Here is a 25,278-nt window from a genome sequence, read left to right as displayed (position 1 = left end):
CAGGCTACAAATGTGCATGTGTCTGCTCAAACGGTCAGAAACAGACTCCATGAGGGTGGTATGAGGGCCCGATGTCCACAGGTGGGGGTTGTGCTTACAGCCCAACACCGTGCAGGACGTTTGGCATTTGCCAGAGAACACCAAGATTGGCAAATTCGCCACTGGCGCCCTGTGCTCTTCACAGATGAAAGCAGGTTCACACTGAGCACGTGACAGACGTGACAGAGTCTGGAGACGCCGTGGAGAACGTTCTGCTGCCTGCAACATCCTCCAGCATGACCGGTTTGGCAGTGGGTCAGTCATGGTGTGGGGTGGCATTTCTTTGGGGGGCCGCATAGCCCTCCATGTGCTCGCCAGAGGTAGCCTGACTGCCATTAGGTACCGAGATGAGATCCTCAGACCCCTTGTGAGACCATATGCTGGTGCGGTTGGCCCTGGGTTCCTCCTAATGCAAGACAATGCTAGACCTCATGTGGCTGGAGGGTGTCAGCAGTTCCTGCAAGAGGAAGGCATTGATGCTATGGACTGGCCCGCCCGTTCCCCAGACCTGAATCCAATTGAGCACATCTGGGACATCATGTCTCGCTCCATCCACCAACGCCACGTTGCACCACAGACTGTCCAGGAGTTGGCGGATGCTTTAGTCCAGGTCTGGGAGGAGATCCCTCAGGAGACCATCCGCCACCTCATCTGGAGCATGCCCAGGCATTGTAGGGAGGTCATACAGGCACGTGGTCACACACACACTACTGAGCCTCATTTTGACTTGTTTTAAGGACATTACATCAAAGTTGGATCAGCCTGTAGTGTGGTTTTCCACTTTAATTTTGAGTGTGACTCCAAATCCAGACCTCCATGGGTTGATAAATTGGATTTCCATTGATTATTTTTGTGTGATTTTGTTGTCAGCACATTCAACTATGTAAAGAAAAAAGTATTTAATAAGATTATTTCTTTCATTCTGATCTAGGATGTGTTGGTTTTTTTTTCCAAAAAATAAAGGGAACACTTAAACTTTTTTCTTTACATAGTTGAATGTGCTGACAACAAAATAAAAATTATATATATATATATATATATATATATATATATATATATATATATATATATATATATATATATATATACACACATACACACATACACACACACACACACACAGTTGAAGTCGGAATACCTTGACTTTCTTGTCCTTAAGCCATTTTGCCACAACTTTGGAAGTATGCTTGGGGTCATTGTTCATTTGGAAGACCCATATGTAACCAAGCTTTAACTTCCTGACTGATGTCTTGAGATGTTGCTTCAATATATCCACATAGTTTTCCTGCCTCATGATGCTATCTATTTTGTGAAGTGCACCAGTCCCTCCTTCAGAAAAGCACTCCCACAACATGATGCTGCCACCCCCGTGCTTCACAGTTGGGATGGTGTTCTTCGGCTTGCAAGACTCCCCCTTTATCCTCCAAACATAACGATGGTCATTATGGCCAAACAGTTCTATTTTTGTTTCATCAGACCAGAGGACATTTCTCCAAAAAGTACGATCTTTGTCCCCATGTGCAGTTGCAAACCGTAGTCTGGCTTTTATATGGCGGTTTTGGAGCAGTGGCTTCTTCCTTGCTGAGCGGCCTTTCAGGTTATGTCGATATAGGACTCATTTTACTGTGGAGAGAGATACTTTTGTACCCGTTTCCTCCAGCATCTTAAACAAGGTCCTTTGCTGTTGTTCTGGGATTGATTTGCACTTTTCGCACCAAAGTACGTTCATCTCTAGGAGACAGAATGCGTCTCCTTCCTGAGCGGTATGACGGCTGCGTAGTCTCATGGTGTTTATACTTGCGTACTATTGTTTGTACAGATGAACGTGGTACCTTCAGGCATTTGGAAATTGTTCCCAAGGATGAACCAGACTTGTGGTCTACAATTTTTTTTCAGAGGTGTTGGCTGATTTCTTTTGATTTTCTCATGATGTCAAGCAAAGAGGCACTGATTTTTAATGTAGGCCTTGAAATACATCCACAGGTACACCTCCAATTGACTCAAATTATGTAAGTTAGCCTATCAGAAGCTTCTAAAGCCATGACATCATTTTCTGGAATTTTCCAAGCTGTTTAAAGGCACAGTCAACTTACTGAATGTAAACTTCTGACCCACTGGAATTGTGATACAGTGAATTAAGTGAAATAATCTGTCTGTCAACAATTGTTGGAAAAATGACTTGTGTCATGCACAAAGTACATGTCCTAACCGACTTGTCAAAACTATAGTTTGTTAACGAGATATTTGTGGAGTGGTTTAAAAATGAGTTTTAATGACTCCAACCTAAGTGTATGCATACTTCCGACTTCAACTGTATATATATTGATGCCTAATTGGCATGTTGCTAACTGGTCTGCATAAACCAATATATATATATATATATATATATATATATATATATATATATATATATATATATATATATATATATGCTTTTCAGTATTTCTACATCTTTAGATTGTACACCATTTCTCTCACACATGCTTTGTCATCGTACTGCTGTCAATTCTCCTTTTATCTCTTTCTGTGTCAAGTTGTCTGGATGTCCTTTGGGTGTTGGGCCATTATTGATACACACGGGAAACCGTTGAGAGTGAAAAACCCGGCAGTATTGCAGTTCTTGACACAAACCGGTGCGCCTGGCACCTAGTACCATACCGCATTCAAAGGCACTTAAATCTTTTGTCTTGCTCATTCACCCTCTGAATGGCACACATACACAATCCAATTGTCTCAATGATTAAACATCTTTCTTTAACCTGTCTCCTCCCCTTCATCTACACTGATTGAAGTGACATCGATAAGGGATCATAGCCTTCACCTGGATTCACCTGCTCAGTCTATGTCATGGAAAGAGCAGTGTTCCTAATGTTTTGTACACTCTGTGTATATCTTGATCAATATATTGATATGCTGATGTATCTAATAATCTCTCTTTACCTACCTTGTTTGACAGGATAGAGTTGCTCCTTGGCAGGGTTGAGTATATTTGGCTGTTTGGGTAAACCACTGGAAGCTGAGAGAAACACAAAGCAGAAATTACGCTCAACTTATTGAAAGTTTGACATTATCATATTGCAATATCAGATATTTATCCATAAAACCTTAACTATAGGAAATATTCAAAAACATATCACTGAATTGCTTTCATGGTCTCAAACATTAACAAAAGGATGTACAGTGCAACGTTCATAGTTACAAAATATTCAGATAGTTGTGAAAAAGGCCTTACACACTGCGGTTACATTGACCACTCTGGTGAATTTGATGGCTCTTCCTTTGGTCTCATAAGTGACCACACAGTGGTACAGTCCTTGGTAGTGCTCCAACATTACATGGATGACCAGCTTGTCTCCTTTGAACACACGATCGATGTTGAAGTTCCCGAAGGCATTGCACTCCTGCTCAAGGTCAACACAAGAGGGGGAGGGGGGGGGGTAGAGCACAGTAGATCACAGGAGGTTGGTGGCACCTTAATTGGGGATGACGGGCTCGTGGTAGTGGCAGGAGTGGAATTAGTGAAATGGTATCAAACACATGATTTCCATGTGTTTATGCCATTCCATGTGCTCTGTTCTGGCCATTATTATGAGGCGTCCTCCCCTCAGCCGCCTCCACTGAAGTAGATCATCCTTAGTAGAAGAGAGGAACCAAAGAGGTCCATTGACCATTTGGTCATGAGGTGTATGTCCTGCCATGCTTTGTTAGAGGTTATATTTGTTAGACCCATTAGCGAGACCAACTCCTTGCCCTTGTGGTTAGAGTTTCCATCCTGCTTGGTACTCAGCATTAAGGAGATGGTTTGGGAGTAAGTCCCTGCGATAGACTGGCATCCTGTTGTATTGTAACGTGTTGTGTTCCACTTTTACAGTAATTTTATTGTCAACTATTTTATAGTTGATTACTCTACAGAATATTCCGTCATGTGTTTCTACACTGGGTACAAATTGACAATCAACATAAAACAAAGACAATACAATTGTTTATACAACGAGTGGGTCTAATCCTGGATGATGATTGGTTGAAACCGCATTCTAGATGGATTTAATACAACTGTGATGGCCAAAACATAAGATATGTTCAGAGAATTCAAAACTTAAAAGGTTGATTTTACTTAGAAGGTTTTAAACTTAACAAAAAACTGTGGCCAAAACATTGGAGAGTCCTCAAATTTTGTAATCAGTGATGAAACCAGTCAAACTTTATAAATCAGTCTTGAAATGGTAATTTACTATTCGGTATCTTAGCTGTAAAATTAACAACAAATGTTCAGCTAACAAATGCAGTAATTTGTTAGACCAGAATGCCTTGAGGTCTACAGTAACATATTGTAAACTGGTATAGCAGCACATTACTGTATGATTTACTGTAAAAAGAAAAATACAGCAATCTGTTACAGTGCTGATTTTCAGGTGTATGGTAATGTTTTTAAAATTCTATAACTGCCTTAATTTTGCTGGACCCCAGGAAGAGTAGCTGCTGCCTTGGCAGCAGGTAATGGGGATCCATAATAAATACAAATATGCGCATATTTTCATATCCCAAAATTTAGACTGCCAAACAGCAAACACCTACTTAGACCCAAACATCTCTTCAAAGGAAGCTACTACATATAGTCCAGTTTGTTACATTCTCTATGAAATTGGCTTTTAAATTATGTGTAATTCAAAATAGTGAGCTTTGAAATGTTGTATACATGTCCATTTTAAAGTGGTTAAAAATCATGACATTTCGTTGACACTAGTATGATAAACCAAAAATATATAAAAATCTCAATCTTGATGGAAATGTATGTAAACTTTTTGAAAATACTAATATTAATAGAACAAAATACTAACAACTCTCAAAACTGATAGGTAGATGGAATTGTGGTGCCTGGCCCAAATTATAACCAAAAACATGTTTATAACCTAGTATACAATCTGACAACAATGTTTTGAACCCTAGGGTATACTGATGATTGCAGTGCTTTTTAATAAGGAACCTATTTTTTTAAATTGTATCAAGTAATACACTTTCTTAGCTGCTATTTGTTTTATGTACAGCATCCAAGTGACAGTACTAGCCATTCTCCCATATGGTAAATTAAATTAATTGTACACAGACAGACCGAGGGTCACCTTACATGGTACCAGGTGACAGAGTGGCTAGTGTTAGGCAGCTTGATGTCCTCCAGGTCAGGGCAGGTTAGGGTCCTGCCCTCCTGTATGGGCGCGATGACTGGGGTGGGAGGTACAGCAGCCTTCACCTCACAGTTAGGGTCCTGGCCACTTGGCAACACCTCCAGACGCACGGCAATCTTGGCACACGATGTCCTGTTTCTGAGAGGGGAAAGTACACACACCATGTTAAAATCAGACAAACTTTGACTTTGTCATAAAAAATGTAAAAAAAGATATTGTAGGTCAGGAGGTTTTGGCTCAGGATATGATGCACCTTCTGACCATCTGACTGATAATGATGATGGGTTCAAAAGAATGACACATTTTTTTATACAAACATCTGCTCATAGACAGGTTTTCTTGGCACTACCGAGCCCAGTCTCCATCCTACCTCAGCATGCAGATGTACTGGCCCGCGTCCTGCATGGTGGTGGGCTGCAGCCAGAGCTTCTCCCTCTCCTTGCTGAGCCTCTGGTCGGGGTGGTGGAAGTCGATGGGCTGTTCCAGGTCCTGACCTGCAGCCACGTGGTACCACACAAGGTTGAGGCCTGCTGCCTGGACCGAGCTGTAGTTGTAGACAGTGGGATGGGAGAAGAGAGGGCACAAAAGCCAGCATGCCTCCCCCTCCATCACCCTCACGGCTCCATCGCCTGACTCGCCCCAGTCGTGGCACTGGATCACTGAGAGGGATAGAGGGATTACTCTAGACAGACAAAAACACACCTCTCTCTCTTGCTTACATTGTACCTCACTTCACATGTTGTATTTAGGAACATTGGGCTTGGAGAAGTGGGATAGGGAGAAGGAGTGAGATGTGGGGCACTCTGCTGATATTGGGGAGCCTCTACTACTGTAGTCCTCATCATATGTTTCTGTAAATGGGTGGAGGTAGGGGGCTATGCTGGGCTGCACGACAGTTTGACGGTAATTCCCCTGTCAGATTCACACAGAGTATAAATCTGACTATTAAAAGAACCCCTGCAAGTTTCTGTTTGCAGAGGTCTACACGCACCACACCGACACACATACACTTTCTTAAACAATACTAACGGGAGATGACATGCACCTGCAAGCTAAAATAAGCTTGTCCCACAAGAATAAACCAGTGATTTAGCTGATATTACATTGATATCAGACGCTCCAACAGATCCATGGAAGATGCCATTTTCATATTCACACGGCTGTAACACATCTGGACAAGAAGAACATCTATGTGAGAATGCTCTTCATTGACTACAGTTTAGCATTCAACACTATTGTTTCCTTCAAGTTTGACACCAAGTTCAGAGCCCTGGGTCTGGACCACACCCTCTGCAACTGGATCCTTGACATCATGAAGGGCAGACCACAGGCTGTGAGGATTGGCAACACCTCCTCCACACTGACACTTAACACAGAGATCCCCCAAGGTTGTGTCCTCAGCCCTCTGCTATACTTCCTTTTCACTCACAACTGTGTGTCTTTGCACGACACAAACTCCATCATCAAGTTTGCTGACGACACCACGGTTGTAGGCCTGATAACCAACAACGACAAGTCAGCCTATAGAGAGGAGGGAAGTGAAATGGTATTGTGGTGCCAGGACAACAACCTCTCCCTTAAGCCAGTAATTGTTAATTGAGGAGGATCCACATCAAATGGACTGCAGTAGAGAGCCAGCAGTTTTATGTTCCTTGGCGTCCACATCACCGAGGACTTGTCATGGACCAACAACACCACTCTTGTCAAGAGGGCACAACAGCGTCTCTACTTCCTAAGGCTGCTGAAGAAATTCAGAATGCCACCCCAGGTCCTCTCCAAAAACTACCGCTGCACCATCGAGAGTGTCCTGACCAGTTAGATCACAGTCTGGTAAAGGAATTGCTCTGTCCAGCATTCTCACATAGGTGTTCCTTTTGTCCAGGTGGGAAAGGGCAGTGTGGACTGCAATAGAGATTGCATCATCTGTGGATCTGTTGGGGTGGTATGCAAATTGGAGTGGGTCTAGGGTTTCTGGGAAAATGGTGTTGATGTGAGCCATGACCAGCCTTTCAAAGCACTTCATGGCTACAGGAGTGCTACGGGTCGGTAGTCATTTAGGCAGGTTACCTTAGTGTTCATGGGCACAGGGACAGGTTGAAAATGTCAGTGAAGACACTTGCCAGTTGGTCAGCACATGCTTGGAGTACACGTCCTGGTAATCTGTCTGGCCCTGCGGCCTTGTGAATGTTGACCTGTTTAAAGGTCTTACTCACATCAGCTACGGAGAGCGTTATCACACAGTCGTCCAGAACAGCTGATGCTGTCATGCATGCTTCAGTGTTGCTTGCCTTCGAAGCGAGCATAGAAGTTATTTAGCTCATCTGGTACGCTCGTGTAACTGGGCAGCTTGCGGCTGTGCTTCCCTTTAATCCACACCTTAACCTGTTGGGGCTAGGGGGCAGTATTTGCACGGCTGGATAAAAAAATGTACCCGATTTAATCTGGTTACTAATCCTACCCAGTAACTAGAATATGCATATACTTATTATATATGGATAGAAAACACTCTAAAGTTTCTAAAACTGTTTGAATGGTGTCTGTGAGTATAACAGAACTCATTTGGCAGGCAAAACTCTGAGACATTTTCTGACAGGAAGTGGATACCTGATGTGTTGTATTACCTTTAAACCTATGCCATTGAAAAACACAGGGGCTGAGGAATATTTTGGCACTTCCTATTGCTTCCACTAGATGTCACCAGCCTTTACAAAGTGTTTTGAGTCTTCTGGAGGGAGATCTGACCGAACAAGAGCCATGGAACGATGATGGCCCATTAGACACCTGGCGCGCGAGTTCATGTTGGGTACCCTCGTTCCAATACGTTATAAAAGAGAATGCATTCGTCCACCTTGAATATTATTCATGTTCTGGTTAAAAAAGGCCCTAATGATTTATGCTATACAACGTTTGACATGTTTGAACGAACGTAAATATATGTTTTCCCCTCGTTCATGAAGTGAAGTCCGGCGGGCTTAGATCATGTGCTAACAAGACGGAGATTTTTGGACATAAATGATGAGCTTTTTTGAACTACATTCGTTATGGACCTGTGATACCTGGAAGTGACATCTGATGAAGAGAATCAAAGGTAATGGATTATTTACATAGTATTTTCGATTTTAGATCTCCCCAACATGACGGCTAGTCTGTATCGCAACGCGTATTTTTCTGGGCGCAGTGCTCAGATTATTGCAAAGTGTGATTTCCCAGTAAGGTTATTTTTAAATCTGGCAAGTTGATTGCGTTCAAGAGATGTAAATCTATAATTCTTTAAATGACAATATAATATTTTACCAATGTTTTCTAATTTTAATTATTTAATTTGTGGTGCTGACTTGACTGCCGGTTATTGGAGGGAAACGATTTCCTCAACATCAATGCCATAGTAAAACGCTGTTTTTGGATATAAATATGAACTTGATAGAACTAAAAATGCATGCATTGTCTAACATAACCTCTCTAGGCTAGGCGGGACGAATTCGTCCCACCTACGTAACAGCCACTGCTATCCTGTGGCGCGATTTTCAAAACCTTAAAAATCCTATTACTTCAATTTCTCAAACATATGACTATTTTACAGCCATTTAAAGACAAGACTCTCGTTAATCTAACCACACTGTCCGATTTCAAAAAGGCTTTACAACGAAAGCAAAACATTAGATTATGTCAGCAGAGTACCAAGCCAGAAATAATCAGACACCCATTTTTCAAGCCAGCATATAATGTCACCAAAACCCAGAAGACAGCTAAATGCAGCACTCACCTTTGATGATCTTCATCAGATGACAACCCTAGGACATTATGTTATACAATACATGCATGTTTTGTTCAATCAAGTTCATATTTATATCAAAAACCAGCTTTTTACATTAGCATGTGACGTTCAGAACTAGCATACCCCCCCGCAAACTTCCGGGGAATTCGCTAACAATTTAGCTAACACTCGATATGTCCGATTTTAAAATAGCTTTTTGGTGAAAGCACATTTTGCAATATTCTAAGTACATAGCCCAGGCATCACGGGCTCGCTATTTAGACACCCGGCAAGTTTAGCACTCACCATAATCATATTTACTATTATAAAAGTTTCATTACCTTTTGTTGTCTTCGTCAGAATACACACCCAGGACTGCTACTTCAATAACAAATGTTGGTTTGGTCCAAAATAATCCATCGTTATATCCGAATAGCGGCGTTTTGTTCGTGCGTTCCAGACACTATCCGAAATAGTAAAGAAGTGTCACGCGCATGGCGCAATTCCTGACAATAAAATTCTAAGTATTCCATTACCGTACTTCGAAGCATGTCAACCGCTGTTTAAAATCAATTTTTACGACATTTTTCTCGTAGAAAAGCGATAATATTCCGACAGGGAATCTCCTTTTCGGCAAACAGAGGAAAAAATCCCAAAGGCGGGGGCGGTCGGGGTCACGCGCATAAGCCAGTGTCTCTTGATCGGCCACTTGAGAAAGGCGATAATGTGTTTCAGCCTGGGGCTGGAATGACGACATTCTGTTTTTTCCTGGGCTCTGAGCGCCTATGGACGACGTGGGAAGTGTCACGTTAGAGCAGAGATCCTTAGTAAATGATAGAGATGGAAAAGAAGTTCAACAAATGGTCAGACAGGCCACTTCCTGTAAAGGAATCTCTCAGGTTTTGACCTGCCATTTGAGTTCTGTTATACTCACAGACACCATTCAAACAGTTTTAGAAAATTTAGGGTGTTTTCTATCCATATGTAATAAGTATATGCATATTCTCGTTACTGGGTAGGAGTGGTAACCAGATTAAATCGGGTATGTTTTTTATCCAGCCGTGTCAATACTGCCCCCTAGCCCTAACAGGATAATGTCCTAGGAGTGTCATCTGATGGAGATTGTAAAAGGTTAGTGCATCATTTTAGCTGGTTTTATGGTTTTGGTGACCCTGTCTTTGAATTGACAAAACATTACACACAACTCTTGTAAATGTACTGTCCTAACATACTCTAAATTTATGCTTTCGCCGTAAAACCTTTTTGAAATCGTAAAACGTGGTTAGATTAAGGAGATGTTTATCTTTCAAAGGGTGTAAAATAGTTGTATGTTTGTAAAATTTGAATTTTGACATTTATTTGGATTCAAATTTGCCGCTCTTGAAATGCACCTGCTGTTGATGGAGTGCACCACGGGTGGGACGCTTGCGTCCCACCTAGCCCATAGAGGTTAAAACACACACACACACACACACACACACAGTGACACTTATGTTGACCGTATTACTGCCACACCGGCGGTCACGAGTCATGATGGCAGTCAAATTCCGTGTGACCGTTTAGTCATGGTAATTAGGCTTCTCCAAGCTCTAATGCTGCTGATGGTTATTAGTTGTCTACCAAATGTGCTAACTACCTGGTACACAGCACTCTATTGTCCCTCTAATCACTCTGTGAGCAATGCAAATGTAATCAAAAATCTAATCAAACACTTCATGAGAGACCATGAGCTCATGTTGCGCAACATTTCTATAGGCTATGCAATTGTGTGAGAAAACAGAATTTTTATGGATTCTATTAGAAAGAGCAGGATCCCATCAGCTTTCTATAGGCTAGGCCTACTATTTATCAATTCTTATAATATTAAGCACATTGCTTCACTTTACAACAGGAGTATAGCCTACCTGGCTGGCATAAAAATGAACCACGGGAAAAGCGTCCTCCATTTGCTATTTAAGTGCATAGATGACACTTTTTTCCCATGCCCTTGTTCCAAGACAGGTGCATGATAATGGTCCATTCTAAATCAAAACTAATTTCACACATATATTACTTAGTATATGTGAAGACAATATTAAATTAAGAATAGTCTGATGGGTGACAATATTATCTATCACTTGTGGATTATGTATTATCACTTGTGAATGATGCCCAGCTTGTGCAGTAAGGCAAGGAACAGCGCAAGCCTTTTTTTTGCAACTTTTTCAAATCATAGTCACACACCTCATGTAGCCTAGCCCATAGGCCTATATGTTTTGATAAGGTTTGTATCACAACTAAAGTGGCCAAATAATTCCTGAAAATTAAGCAGATTAATCTGCTTTATAACTGGTGTAGAGCCTAAGAGGCATACATAGGCCGCACGTGAGTTTCACAATTGGGGAAGATCATTTTCACCATAAAAATGCACATTTTTAATAAGCATTACATGCATAATCGCATTTGTCTTCACTTTCGAGAACAGTGTTTTCCCGCTAATTGATTGTATTTTGGAACTATTTTTTTTTTCTTGCACAGAAGGACAAGTTGACCAGTAGCATAGGTCAACTTTTGATCTATGGGGGATAGTCAACTCAGCAAAAAAAAGAAACGTCCCTTTTTCGGGACCCTGTCTTTCAAAGATAATTCGTAAAACTCCAAATAACTTCACAGATCTTCATTGTAAAGGGTTTAAACACTGTTTCCCATGCTTGTTCAATGAACCATAAATAATTAATGAACATGCACCTGTGGAACGGTCGTTAAGACACTAACAGCTTACAGACGGTAGGCAATTAAGGTCACAGTTATGAAAACGTAGGACACTCAAGAGGCATTTCTACTGACTCTGATAAAGAAAAATGCCCAGGGTCCCTGCTCATCTGTGTGAACATGTCTTAGGCATGCTGCAAGGAGGCATGAGGACTGCAGATGTGGCCAAGGCAATAAATTGCAACGTTCGTACTATGAGACGCGTAAGACAGCGCTACAGGGAGACAGGATGGACAGCTGATCGTCCTCACAGTGGCAGAACACGTGTAACAACACCTGCACAGGATCAGTACATCCGAACATCACACCTGCGGGACAGGTACAGGATGGCAACAACAATTGCCTGAGTTACATCAGGAACGCACAATCCCTCCATCAGTGCTCAGACTGTCCGCAAAAGGCTGAGAGAGGCTGGACTGAGGGCTTGTAGGCCTGTTGTAAGGCAGGTGCTCACCAGACATCACCGGCAACAACGTCGCCTATGGGCACAAACCCACCATTGCTGGACCAGACAAGACTGGCAAAAAGTGCTCTTCACTGACGAGTCGCGGTTTGGTTTTACCAGGGGTGATGGTCGGATTCGCGTTTATCGTCGAAGGAATGAGCGTTACACCGAGGCCTCGACTTGGAGGTGGATGGTCCGTCATGGTCTGGGGCAGTGTGTCACAGCATCATCGGACTGAGCTTGTTGTCATTGCAGGCAATCTCAATGCTGCGTTACAGGGAAGACATCCTCCTCCCTCATGTGGTACCCTTCCTGCAGGCTCATCCTGACATGACCCTCCAGCATGACAATGCCACCAGCCATACTAATCGTACTGTGCGTGATTTCCTGCAAAACAGGAATGTCAATGTTTTGCCATGGCCAGTGAAGAGCCCGGATCTCAATCCCATTGAGAACGTCTAGGACCTGTTGGATCGGAGGGTGAGGGCTAGGGCCATTCCCCCCCAGAAATGTCTGGCAACTTGCAGGTGCCTTGGTGGAAGAGTGGGGTAACATCTCACAGCAAGAACTGGCAAATCTGGTGTAGTCCATGAGGAGGAGATGCACTGCAGTACTTAATGCAGCTGGTGGCCACACCAGATACAGACTGTTACTTTTGATTTTGACCCCCCCCCCCTTTGTTCAGGGACACATTATTCAATTTCTGTTAGTCACATGTCTGAACTTGTTCAGTTTATGTCTCAGTTGTTGAATCTTATGTTCATACAAATATTTACACATGTTAAGTTTGCTGAAAATAAACGCAGTTGACAGTGAGAGGATGTTTCTTTTTTTGCTGAGTTTAGATAGGCTAGTGCTTTTGCTGTTCGTTAGGCCTAGTCATCTTGTTGGCTGATGAAAAGTAGGCTATATGTGGACAGTTCTAACATCTTCAATATGCACCTCGGAATTCGTTAAGAGGGACGCACACAGTTGCTTCCCTGATGTGTCTGTCTTCATTCACTTGTAGCCTATTTCTTAGCTGAAATGCTAAGGGCATTGGCTACATCTTAGAGAGCCATGTGAGTGAGAGGTGCTTTGGAGCACGGCAGCTGGAAGAAGGGAATTATAATTATATTCAGCCCAACGGCACAACGGCCACTTTGGCAGCAAAATGGATGGATTTTTTTTAAGGGGGCATTATGGCCACACAAGGGGGATGCCACTGGGAAATTCGAGGCCTGGTGAGAATATTATCAAGTACTTGTCAAATTGTGAATGAGAGACTGATGAAGTGTGTGCAGCTTGACACTTTAAAATAATCATCATTAGAGTCCATCACTCAGCCTTAGAATGTATTAAAAATCAAATATATAGCTCAACGTTTGTTTCACAACTGAAGTTTAATAAATAACTATAAATTAAGCATATAGGAGGACCAGTTACTTTGTTAACCGCTTAACACAGAATAGCCACATGTGCGCATATCCTTAGCTTAATAAAATATTATGTTCAATTGTATTCTTCATACTGTGAAATAATAAAAATAATGTCATGGAATTCTAAGCAAATCTTGTCTGCTAAATTAACTAGTTTAGCCCACAGCCATATCAGGGCCTAACTTAAGGACAACTCAGAGTATGCTATTCTGTTATTCTGAAATAGACTAAATTTTCTTCATATTATGTTTTTTTTAGACCTGTCCAAAGTAAATAATGGATTTAGTGTGATGGTGTAGGCTATATTAAATTGATTTATTAGACTTTTTAAAATGTAGATATCCAAAGGTCTGCATCATTGGCTTGTGGAAGCCAGGAGATGCTAAACATGTTTATGTTAATTAATGGTCAATTACCGTGAGACCGGCAGTTATTTGCTTGACAATCACCAGCTGACAAAATCTCATGACTGCCACAGCCCTACACACACCCATACAGACATAGAAACATCCACACACCCCCAAACACAGACATTCATGCTAGAAACATATCACAACTGCTGCTACCAGACTCTTACTGTTATTGCTAAATACTGCACAATTTAAACTCTTGCCTACTAATCCCACCTTCCCCAAAACACATGTAAATATTGGACTATATCAATTGTGCCTTCCTGTATTATACTATTCTGCTGAGCTATTTACTTTACGTTTGTATTCTTATCTTTTATTTTTTCTTGTTGTTGTTGCATTGTCGAGAAGGAACCTGCAAGTTAGCATTTCATTGGACGTTGTACACTACAGGTCAAAAGTTTTAAAACACCTACTCATTCAAGGGTTTTTCTTTTTTTTTTTACTATTTTCTACATTGTAGAATAATAGTGAAGACATAAAAACTATGAAATAACACATATGGAGTCATGTAGTAAACAAAAAAGTGTTAAACAAATCGAAATATATTTTCTATTTGAGATTCTTCAAATTGCCACCCTTTGCCTTATAGCTTTCCCTTTGCCTTATAGCTTTCCCTGTGGCTCAGTTGGTAGAGCATGGTGTTTGCAGCACCAGCATGGTGTGTGCAACGCCAGGGTTGTGGGTTCGATTCCCACAGGGGGCCAGTACAAAAAAATGCATGAAATGAAACGTAATGTAAGTCGCTCTGGATAAGAGTGTCTGCTAAATGACTAAAATGTAAATGTAATGACAGCTTTGCACACTCTTGGCATTTTCTCAACCAATTTCATGAGGTAGTCACCTGGAATGCATTTCAATTTCTTGTTAACCTGTTAGGGCTAGGGGGCAGTATTGACACGGCTGGATAAAAAACGTACCCGATTTAATCTGGTTACTACTCCTGCCCAGTAACTAGAATATGCATATAATTATTGGCTTTGGATAGAAAACACCCTAAAGTTTCTAAAACTGTTTGAATGGTGTCTGTGAGTATAACAGAACTCAAATGGCAGGTCAAAACCTGAGAAGATTCTGTACAGGAAGTACCCTGTCTGACCATTTCTTGAAGTTCTTTGCCATCTCTATCAATTACAAAGGATCTCTGCTATAACGTGACACTTCCTACGGCTCACATGGTCTCTCAGAAGGCGGCAAAAAGTTGAATCGTGGCTTTGCAGGCTCTGGCTGAAAAAAAGTAGCGCGTTTGGGTAGTGGCTGGTTACAGTACTGTGAGACTCAGGCTCGTGCCCGCGTCGACCGAAAGCTTTCTTTTCCTTTGTCTGTTTACCTAAAAGGATATTCCCGGTCGGAATATTATCGCTTTCTTTCTAGAAAAATGGCATAAAAATGGATTTTAAACAGCGGTTGACATACTTCGAAGTACGGTAATGGAATATTTAGATTTTTTTTGTCACGAATTGCGCCATGCTCGTAACCCTGATTTACCATTTCGGATAGTTTCTGGAACGCACGAACAAAACGCCGCTATTCGGATATAACGATGGATTATTTGGGACCAAACCAACATTTGTTATTGAAGTAGCAGTCCTGGGTGTGCATTCTGACGAAGACAACAATAGGTAATCAAACTTTTGTAATAGTAAATCTGAATTTGGTGAAGGCTAAACTTGCCGGGTGTCTAAATAGCTAGCCCGTGATGGCTGGGCTATGTACTTAGAATATTGCAAAATGTGCTTTCACCAAAAAGCTATTTTAAAATCGGACATATCGAGTGCATAGAGGAGTTCTGTATCTATAATTCTTAAAATAATTGTTATGTTTTTTTGTGAACGTTTATCGTGAGTAATTTAGTAAATTGTTAGTAAATTCCCCGGAAGTTTGCGGGGGTATGCTAGTTCTGAACGTCACATGCCAATGTAAAAAGCTGGTTTTTGATATAAATATGAACTTGATTGAACAAAACATGCATGTATTGTATAACATAATGTCCTAGGGTTGTCATCTGATGAAGATCATCAAAGGTTAGTGCTGCATTTAGCTGTGGTTTGGGTTTTTGTGACATTATATGCTAGCTTGAAAAATGGGTGTCTGATTATTTCTGGCTGGGTACTCTGCTGACATAATCTAATGTTTTGCTTTCGTTGTAAAGCCTTTTTGAAATCGGACAGTGTGGTTAGATTAACGAGAGTCTTGTCTTTAAATAGCTGTAAAATAGTCATATGTTTGAGAAATTGAAGTAATAGCATTTCTAAGGTATTTGAAAATCACGCCACTGGATTAGACTGGCTGTTGCGTAGGTGGGACGAATTCGTCCCGCCTAGCCCAGAGAGGTTAAACGTTAATTTGTGGAATTTCTTTCCTTCTTAATGCGTTTCAGCCAATCAGTTGTGTTGTGACAAGGTAGGGGGGTATACAGAAGATAGCCCTATTTGGTAAAATACTAAATCCATATCATGGCAAGAACAGCTCAAATAAGGAAAGAGAAATGACAGTCCATCATTACTTTAAGACATAAAGGTCAGTCAATACGGAAAATGTCAAGAACTTTTAAAGTTTCTTCAAGTGCAATCGCAAAAACCATCAAGCGCTATGATGAAACTGGCTCTCATGAGGACCGCCATAGGAATGGAAGACTCAGAGTTACCTCTGCTGCAAAGGATAAGTTCATTAGAATTACCAGCCTCAGAAATTTCAGGTCAAATAAATGCTTCAGAGTTCAAGTAACAGACACATCTCATCATCAACTGTTCAGAAGAGACTGAATCAGGCCTTCATGGTCGAATTGCTGCAAATAAACCACTATGGTGGATCTAGGCATGTAGGCAGTAACTTAGGCAGATGAGTGTATAGCGTGAGTGTATAGCGCGTATGTTATTGTGTGTGTGTATGCATGTGTCAATGTTTGTGTTGCTTCACAGTCCCCGCTGTTCCATAAGGTGTATTTTTATCTGTTTTTTTTAATAAATTTTACTGCTTGCATCAGTTCCCTGATGTGAAATAGAGTTCCACGTAGTCATGGCTCTATGTAGTACTGTGCGCCTCCCATAGTATTTTCTGGACTTGGGGACTGTGAAGAGACCTCTGATGGCACGTCTTGTGGGGTATGCATGGGTGTCCGAGCTGGGTGCTAGTACTTTAAACTTTTAAGCCAGCTCGGTACCTACAGCTTGTCAACACCTCGTACAAAAACAAGTAATGAGGAAGTCAATCTCTCTTCCACTTTGAGCCATGAGAGATTGACATGCATGTCATTAATGTTAGCTCTCCGTGTACTTCTAAGGGCCAGCTGTGCTGCCCTGTTCTGAGCCAACTGCAATTTTCCCAAGTCCCTCTTTTGGCACCTGACCACACGACTGAACAGTAGTCCAGTTGCGACAAAATCAGGGCCTGTAGGACCTGCCTTGTTGATAGTGTTGTTAAGAAGGCAGAGCAGCGCTTTATTATGGACAGACTTCTCCCCATCTTAGCTATTGTTGTATCAATATGTATTGACCATGACAGTTTACAATCCACGGTTACTCAAAGCAGTTTAGTCACCTCAACTTGCTTAATTTCCACATTATCTATTACAAGATGTAGTTGAGGTTTAGGGTTTAGTGAATGATTTGTCCCAAATACATTGCTTTTAGTTTTGCAAATATTTAGGACTAACTTATTCCTTGCTACCCATTCTGAAATGAACGTTTTGCAGTCATTTCCGTCGCTGTAGTAGCTGACGTGTATAGTGTTGAGTCATCCGCATACATAGACACACTGGCCTTGCTCAAAGCCGTCGTTAGTAAAGATTGAAAAAAGCAAGGGGCCTAAACAGCTACCCTGGGGAATTCCTGCTTCTACCTGGATTATACTTGAGAGGCTTCCATTAAAGAACACCCTCTGTGTTCTGTTAGACAAGTAACTCTTTATACACATTATAGCAGGGGGTGTAAAGCCATAACTCATATGTTTTTCCAGCAGCAGACTATGAGCGATAATGTCAAAAGCTGCACTGAAGTCTAACAAGACAGCCCCTATAATAATTTGATCATCAATTTCTCTCAGCCAATCATCAGTCATTTGTGTAAGTGCCGTGCTTGTTGAGTGTCCTTCACTATATGCATGCTGAAGGTCTTGTGAAATAGCATTGTATCTGGTCAAACACAATTTTTTCCAGAAGTTTACTAAGGGTTGGTAACAGGCTGATCGGTTGGCTATTTGAGCCAGTAAGGGGGGCTTTACTATTCTTGGGTAGCGGAAAGACTTTAGCTTCCCTCCAGGCCAGAGGGCACACACTTTCTAGTAGGCTTAAATTGAAGATGTGGCAAATAGGAGTGGCAATATCGTCCGTTATTATCCTCATAATTTTCCATCCAGATTGTCAGACCCCGGTGGCTTGTTATTGTTGATAGTATTTTTAAACAGCTTCTAAACAGCTTCTACCTCCAAGCCATGACTCCTGAACATCTGATCAAATGGCTACCCAGACTATTTGAATTGCCTCCCCCTCTCTTTTACACTGCTGCTACTCTCTGTTATTATCTATGCATAGTCACTTTAATAACTACATGTACATATTACCTCAACTAACCGGTGTCCCAGCATACTGACTCTGTACGGGGACCCAGTACAGAGCCTCGCTATTAGCCTCGCTATTGTTATTTTACTGCTGCTCTTTAATTATTTGTTAGTTTTATTTCTTTTTGGGGGGATATTTTTCTTAAAACACCTGTTGTAATTCGGCGCATGTGACAAATAAAATTTGATTTTTGATTTGATCTCTGTGAAATATGACTTCAGGTGTCACTGGTGTTGAATTTCCACCACAATATGTTAGAGAAAGATCACACTGAATGATTCAGAACATGAACAATCATTTGTCTTGGTAAATTGTATTTTATAACATAAGGAATTGAAAATTCATCACCAAAGAGCGTTTTCACCCACTTGTTTGCAGCAGCAGGCAGGTTACAACAAGCTAAAACCAACTGATGAAATCACTGGCGACCGATATACTTGCACATAATTTGTGCAGAAGTAGAGAGATGTGGGTTTATTTTTACTACTTTCTCACTGTCTATCGGAGTATGCGTCTGTGTTTGCCCCTGGTCCCCAGTGCCCCTGTTTCATACAGTAGCAAGTGAGTCATGCTACCAGAAGACAGGTCGCAGGAGACAATGTTCGCGAATGGATTTAAAATATTGATAAGTGGCAGTTGGGACATCGGGTGTCACGAAATGTTGACCCTGAGGACCTGCATATTCGCGCTTTAAATGGAGCTTTTTTCTCAATATAAGTACCTGGGTGTCTGAGTAGATGACAAGTTATCCTTCGTAACGCATATAAAAAATATGACTAAGAAGCTAAGATCCAAGATTGTTTTTTATATCGAAATAAATCATGTCTTAGTATTAAAAATAGGATAAAGATTGTTCAAGCAATGCTTCTCCCTGTTTTGGATTTTGGTGAAATTGTTTACATACATGCGGCAACCTCTGTTTTAAAACCCTTGGACGCAGTCTACCATTCCGCAATACGTTTAATCACAGGGGACCATTTTAGGACTGATCATTGTCGTTTGTATAAAAATGTGGGATAGACCTCTCTGTCTGTAAGAGAGCTACATTCTCTTTTATTTATTTACAAAGCAATCTTACAGAAACTCCCTCCATATGTAACTTCATTAATTAAGATAAGAATAATAAGTTACCAAACCTGTTCACATGAATGGATAACACTAGAGATCCCTTCAGTCTCCACAGATTTAGGAAAATCCATGTTTAGTTTTTTTGCCCCTAATTTGTGGAACAATACACAGAGTTCACTACAGCTAGATGTACTGGTGCCACTCATTATTGATTGAGGACCTGAATGTCATTGCTTTTATTCAATGTTTATTTTTGTTAATTGTGTGCTGAATTATATTGTTTTATACACGTATATATGTTTTAATATTCAGTTTTTATTGTAATGTGTACAAGGCTCTCTTGTAAAATAGATTTTTAATCTCAGTGTGACTCCCTGTTTAAATAAAGGTTAAATAAAATAAATTAAAACCATTTTTTTTTTTTTTTTAATTGTCAAAAATGATTATTTTGGCCAAAACACTTGCAAACTCAAGTGATCACTATCGAACACAACAGCGAGTGGACACTCAATAAAGGTCTTAGGGGCCAAGTGTTCGGTTTGGGATTCAGCCAGAGAATGTGGTCATTCAACCAGAAACATAACGGGCCTGTCAACCTATTCTCGAATTCCCAATGTCAAGTCAACCTCAAGCTAGTCCTGCATCGGGTTGGATACCCACGGTTCCCCCGGGGTGAATCAGCTGGCGGATGGAATGAAAACATTATTTCAATCCGTGAGTCAGCTCGCGGTTCAGAACAATTACATTGCAGGTCGGAAACATTTAAAATCAAGATAAGGCTACCAGCCAGACACGCATTTATAGTGTGTATAGGATGGTGTGACGTTCGTCGTAAGGAGTAGACCAAGGTGCAGCGTGTTGAGTGCTCATGATAAATATTTATTATTAACTCAGAACACTATACAAAAACAATGAAAGACGAACGTCACGTTCTGCAGGCTTCACTGAGCAATACAAAAACAAGATCCCAGAACCCCAGGCGGGAAAAACCCCTACTTAAGTATGATCTCCAATTAGAGACAACGAGGACCAGCTGCCTCTAATTGGAGATCATCCCAAACAAAACCAACATAGAAATACAAAACTAGAACATGAACATAGAAATACAAAAACATAGAAAAACACCCCGTCAAACCCTGACCTACTCTACCATAGAAAATAACATCTTACTATGGTCAGGACGTGACAAATGGGGAACTGTCCCTTATTTGTGTGGTGCTAAAACTTTTTAATTTGGCCACGCTCAGAGTTTATGTTCCTTCTCCCCATGTGAGAATATGACACGTTGCCAAGTTTAGTTTCCTGGATAGCCTAGCTCACGCGAAAATGGCTATCGTAGAACTAACCGGATAAATAAAAAGAAAAGGATATTGTGGTAAGGGAAACAGGTGCTGCGCGAGTGAAATCCCCAGTTTGGAAGGTCAACAAAGAGGAAGATGGATACATAGGTCTATCTGCTTGCACTTTGTGTAGGCTATTTGTTTTCCATAATTCGGTCAACTTTCAGTTAATTATTACATTAATTCGGGCATATGCAGGCCATAGAAAGTGTAAACCGGTGCAGGTAGTAATTTGAGTAGCCTACTAAATAAATGTAGCTTATTTTTGCAGCCTATATTTGATTCTGGGAATAGTTTGTTTAAGTTGTAGTGTGTTTAAGTTGTAATTAGGCCTAAACCTTTTTATTATCTAAACAATATTGAATGTAAAGATATTGTTTTGTTAGGTTGGCTATAGGCTTTCATTGGGTAAGAAGGCTAATTAAAAATCAGAATCACCATTATTCGCCAGGTACATTTGCACACTCACAATTGTACTTTGTGATAAAGGCAATTTTTGTGATTTGAGTGACGCATCACATTGTGAAAATAAAAATATATAGTTCTTAATTCATGGCATGGTTTCCTTTTATCAAATGTTGAATAGACATGAATTCATGCAGGGAAGGGGAATAGTAATAATAGCCTAATAGTATTAATTATAATAAAGCCTACTACTGTGAAGTCACAAATACAATTAATTAAAATGATGTCATATGGCAGGTAAAGGATCGGCTCTCGAAAACAATCCTATGCGAGTGGGTCGGGTTGCAGAGAAAAATCTGTCCTGATGGGTAGGGTTCCGAACTGATGTGGCCGGCATGAGGTGGGTGCGACTCCAAAAAACAGACCTGTGCAGGACTCTACCCCCTACACACATAGTTATGGGATAGTTTGGGAAGGGCTGGATAGGTGTAATAAATATGGTGTGAACTCCATTTAGCAAAGTGGAGCTATTCTTATATTCATATCCAATATTTTATCATCTACATGAATTGCCTACGGGGGGAACTAGGGGTCATATTCGGAGTGTAGCATAATACTGACCAATCAAAATCTCCTTGTCTGAACTATCCCTCACCTGAGTGGACACTGGATGGAGTGGTGGCTGGAGTAGCCCCGCCTACTCCCACCATGGCAACTGAGAGAGACAGGAGAGCTGTGATGAAGAGAGCCCTGAGGAGGGAGAGGGAAATCATTACCATATGTCTGCCTCGATCTCTACAATAACTCAGCTATTAATTATACAAATATTGATTTAGCACTCAGTCAGTTCTGTCAAACTTTGGAGGGGGTTGAGGGAAAGAGAAAAAATGATGGGACAGGGTCATAGTAAAGGCAGACGAGGGAGAGAGAGAGAAGAGTTGACGGGAAAGAGAGAGAGAGACATGGAAGGAGACAGAAAGAGACACAGAGATGCAGGGAAGGAGACTACATCAGGATTGTGAGAGAGAAAGGAAGAAATAAGTGGAGGGAAGGAGAGAGTAAAGAGAGAAGAGGCGGAAAGGAGAGAAGGGGGATATCAAATGATGGTGATCTGCCACGCATGAAAGGACTGAGATAGGTAATGACAGGTAGTGGCTCCCTGGAAGCACATATGGGTGCCTCCACATTGATCACCGCTTTTTACTGCAACAGCACAGAGGGAGATGAACAAGAGGCTGCCTTCTGCCCAAAGTCTCTGTGCCACACTATCACTGACTAAGGCACTAAAGAGAAATTGGCATGGCCTTGGCTTGGTCTGCCTATCCAGATACATTGGCACTGAACAGAGATGCTGAATTAAATACACACAGACACTTAGGGCGCAATTCAATCAAACCCACTTTGCAGTATTTAGAGCATAGCTCTTGATTCCCATGGTGACATAAAATCACAGATTTTTCTATACTCTTACAAAACAAAGTGCTATCTAGAACCTAAAAGTGTTCGTTGGCTGTCCCCATAGGAGAAACCTTTTTGGTTCCAGGAAGAACCCCTTTGGGTTCCATGTACAACTCTTTCCACAGAGGGTTCTACCTGAAACCAAAAAGGATTCTACCAGGAACCAAAAAGGGTTCTCCTCTGGGGACAGCCGAAGTACACTTTTGGAACAATTTTTTCTAAAAGTGTACTGTAAAATGTACAACAACAACCAGGTAGACTACCCACATACTGTATAGATACAGTTGTCAGAATAAAAAGTGTGCATGCATGAGCATTAGTTTGTAATTAAAGAAACTGTTGAGGTGGTTTTGATTGAATTCCAGACAGACACAGTGACACGTGGAAGAGGAATATTAGAAACACAGCGATGAAGATGAGGTCTCTATGACCATGGCACAAAACATGGTCAAATATAAACACAGATACACTGAATGTAACATAAAAAACCCCAAAAAGAACGTTAAACTCACACAGATGTGTAATCTGAAAACAGATGTTTATCTTATTACTAAATGACATATTGGTTTTCTTACCCTGTAAGCAGTCTATGGACAAGGTAAGGAAACCAATATATAGGCCTAATTGTGAAACTTGGGTGAACCATCTCTTTCAACTTTGAACTATCCCTTTAAACTCACTTCAGTTAATTCTCAAAAGCAACATATGCTGACTTGTGTAAAATAAAGTTAGGTTATTTCATTTGATGTACAATACCATTTTGGACGCAACAGCATTTTAATTTTAGGTTAACAGCAATTTAACTCAAAACCACTCTCTTCTGCTTGTGTCACAAATGACTGCTTTAGTATCCAATTTTCTGGAAACATTCCCAATGCTGCCTGAATTGGCATAGAATTTCTCATAATCATTCAACCATGGGATCGAAAGGGAGAAGTTTTCTAATGAGTCACGAAATTACTTAAAAGGGGACGTATTCTAGGCTAATTCAGGCAGCATACATTAATTGATTCTGCTTCCACAAAAGAGCACTCATTATGTGTTTGAAAGAAAATCTCATTATCCGCTATGATCGATATCACGCTCTTCTTGTGTCCTCTGGCAAACTCGGAAAACAACGAGACATACGCCAAAATGTTTAAGCAGGTCCGATCAGAATCTGATGGAGAAGAGGACGGTCTTTCTGTCAAAACTGACAAACTGTATGAAAATGCATAAATGAAAATAATTACAATAGATGTACAGAGATTTCTCTGCTTGCAGTGTATGGGAAAATCATTATTTCTTGAATTGTTTGGATTATAGGCTAAAAGTGGATAAAAAGCAAACTATAGGCTGCATGCAACTAGTACTGCAACAGTGCAAAATGCGTAATAAACGAATGAATAGGTTGAGGTGATACTTACATCTCCACAAGTCCACCGGTTCACTCTGTAGCGCTGAAGACGGCAACGGGAACGCGGACACCCCGGGCAGGGCAGAGTGGCTGTCGCAGGGTGAGGAGACAGTCGGCTGCAGCTGAGTCAGACAAACTTACGATCAGAGAGGAACGAGGGACACGGCGGCCGTGCCAGTACCGGGTTTGTTTTACAGTACCATTCACCACTGGACCATAAATCATATGACAAACGACAACCACACGGTCTTAGGAATCCTTCCAATCAAAGCAACACAGTCGAGCACCCTCGAGATACGGCTCAGTAGTAGGCTAGAGTATATTACACATAAAACGTAACCTACCTGTCCGTTTGACGAATGACTGCCAGCCGTCGTAAACTACTTAGAGGTTCTGCGATATGCAAATCTCAGTGAGCCCCCGTTCGATGTCCCAGGTGCCACTTGTAATTTACTTTAAATGACACTCCTCGCATTTTTGTTGCTGGATTTAGGAGTAGATAAAGCCACCAACAAAGTTAATATTTCAGTAAGCTATTGGATAACTCAATCAGACACCAATCTTTCTTATAGACTTCAACATAAACTGCGTTATCGGTTTACAGTTACAAGTGCTACGTGCCAAGTGCTACGACAACATATTTACATTTAAGGAAATAAATAATTCAATGATTTTAGATGTTTCATAGAGCTATGCTTATTGAAATGAGGAAGGAAGTGAATCTTGTACGATAAAGTTCAACTCCTCCCTCTACGGAAAACCCAAGTTGCGAAATCTCCAATATAGGCGTTTTTTCGTCGATTGAGCAGTGACTGCAGTCTATGGGTATTTCTCAATTTTAGTTGCCGTTTCAGCCTTGTATCAGCAGGTAGGGGTCAATCTGCTACGGTTTTCACAAAAATGTGATCACAATAGATGAGTCTAAGTTAATATATTGCATTTAATGGGGGGGAAGATCAGCCTCAAACTATTAATGCATAGAGAAATCTGTCATGGATAGGGATGGGTATTTTACCTTTTTTGACTGTACACGCATGATTAGAACAAGGGTGG

The 25,278-nt window shown here is 41.1% G+C and overlaps 1 protein-coding gene across 1 annotated transcript in view; it reads right to left on the bottom strand.

Moving 5' to 3' along the window:
• The window catches only part of il1rap (interleukin 1 receptor accessory protein), a 34,239-nt gene extending 9,326 nt beyond the window's left edge, over window positions 1-24,913 (bottom strand). The window contains 7 exon segments of the mRNA NM_001123552.1: window positions 2,984-3,055; window positions 3,272-3,440; window positions 5,165-5,360; window positions 5,593-5,881; window positions 22,027-22,121; window positions 24,236-24,347; window positions 24,570-24,913. Coding sequence (NP_001117024.1) covers window positions 2,984-3,055; window positions 3,272-3,440; window positions 5,165-5,360; window positions 5,593-5,881; window positions 22,027-22,121; window positions 24,236-24,237 — 823 coding nt within the window. The 5' untranslated portion in view covers window positions 24,238-24,347; window positions 24,570-24,913.
• Window positions 24,914-25,278: the final 365 nt, after the last annotated feature.

The sequence above is a fragment of the Salmo salar genome, chromosome ssa09 (genome assembly GCF_905237065.1).
Source record: "Salmo salar chromosome ssa09, Ssal_v3.1, whole genome shotgun sequence".
NCBI lineage: Eukaryota > Metazoa > Chordata > Actinopteri > Salmoniformes > Salmonidae > Salmo > Salmo salar.
The sequence above is the reverse complement of the archived record's forward strand: the minus strand, read 5'-3'. Positions and strand labels throughout refer to the sequence as shown.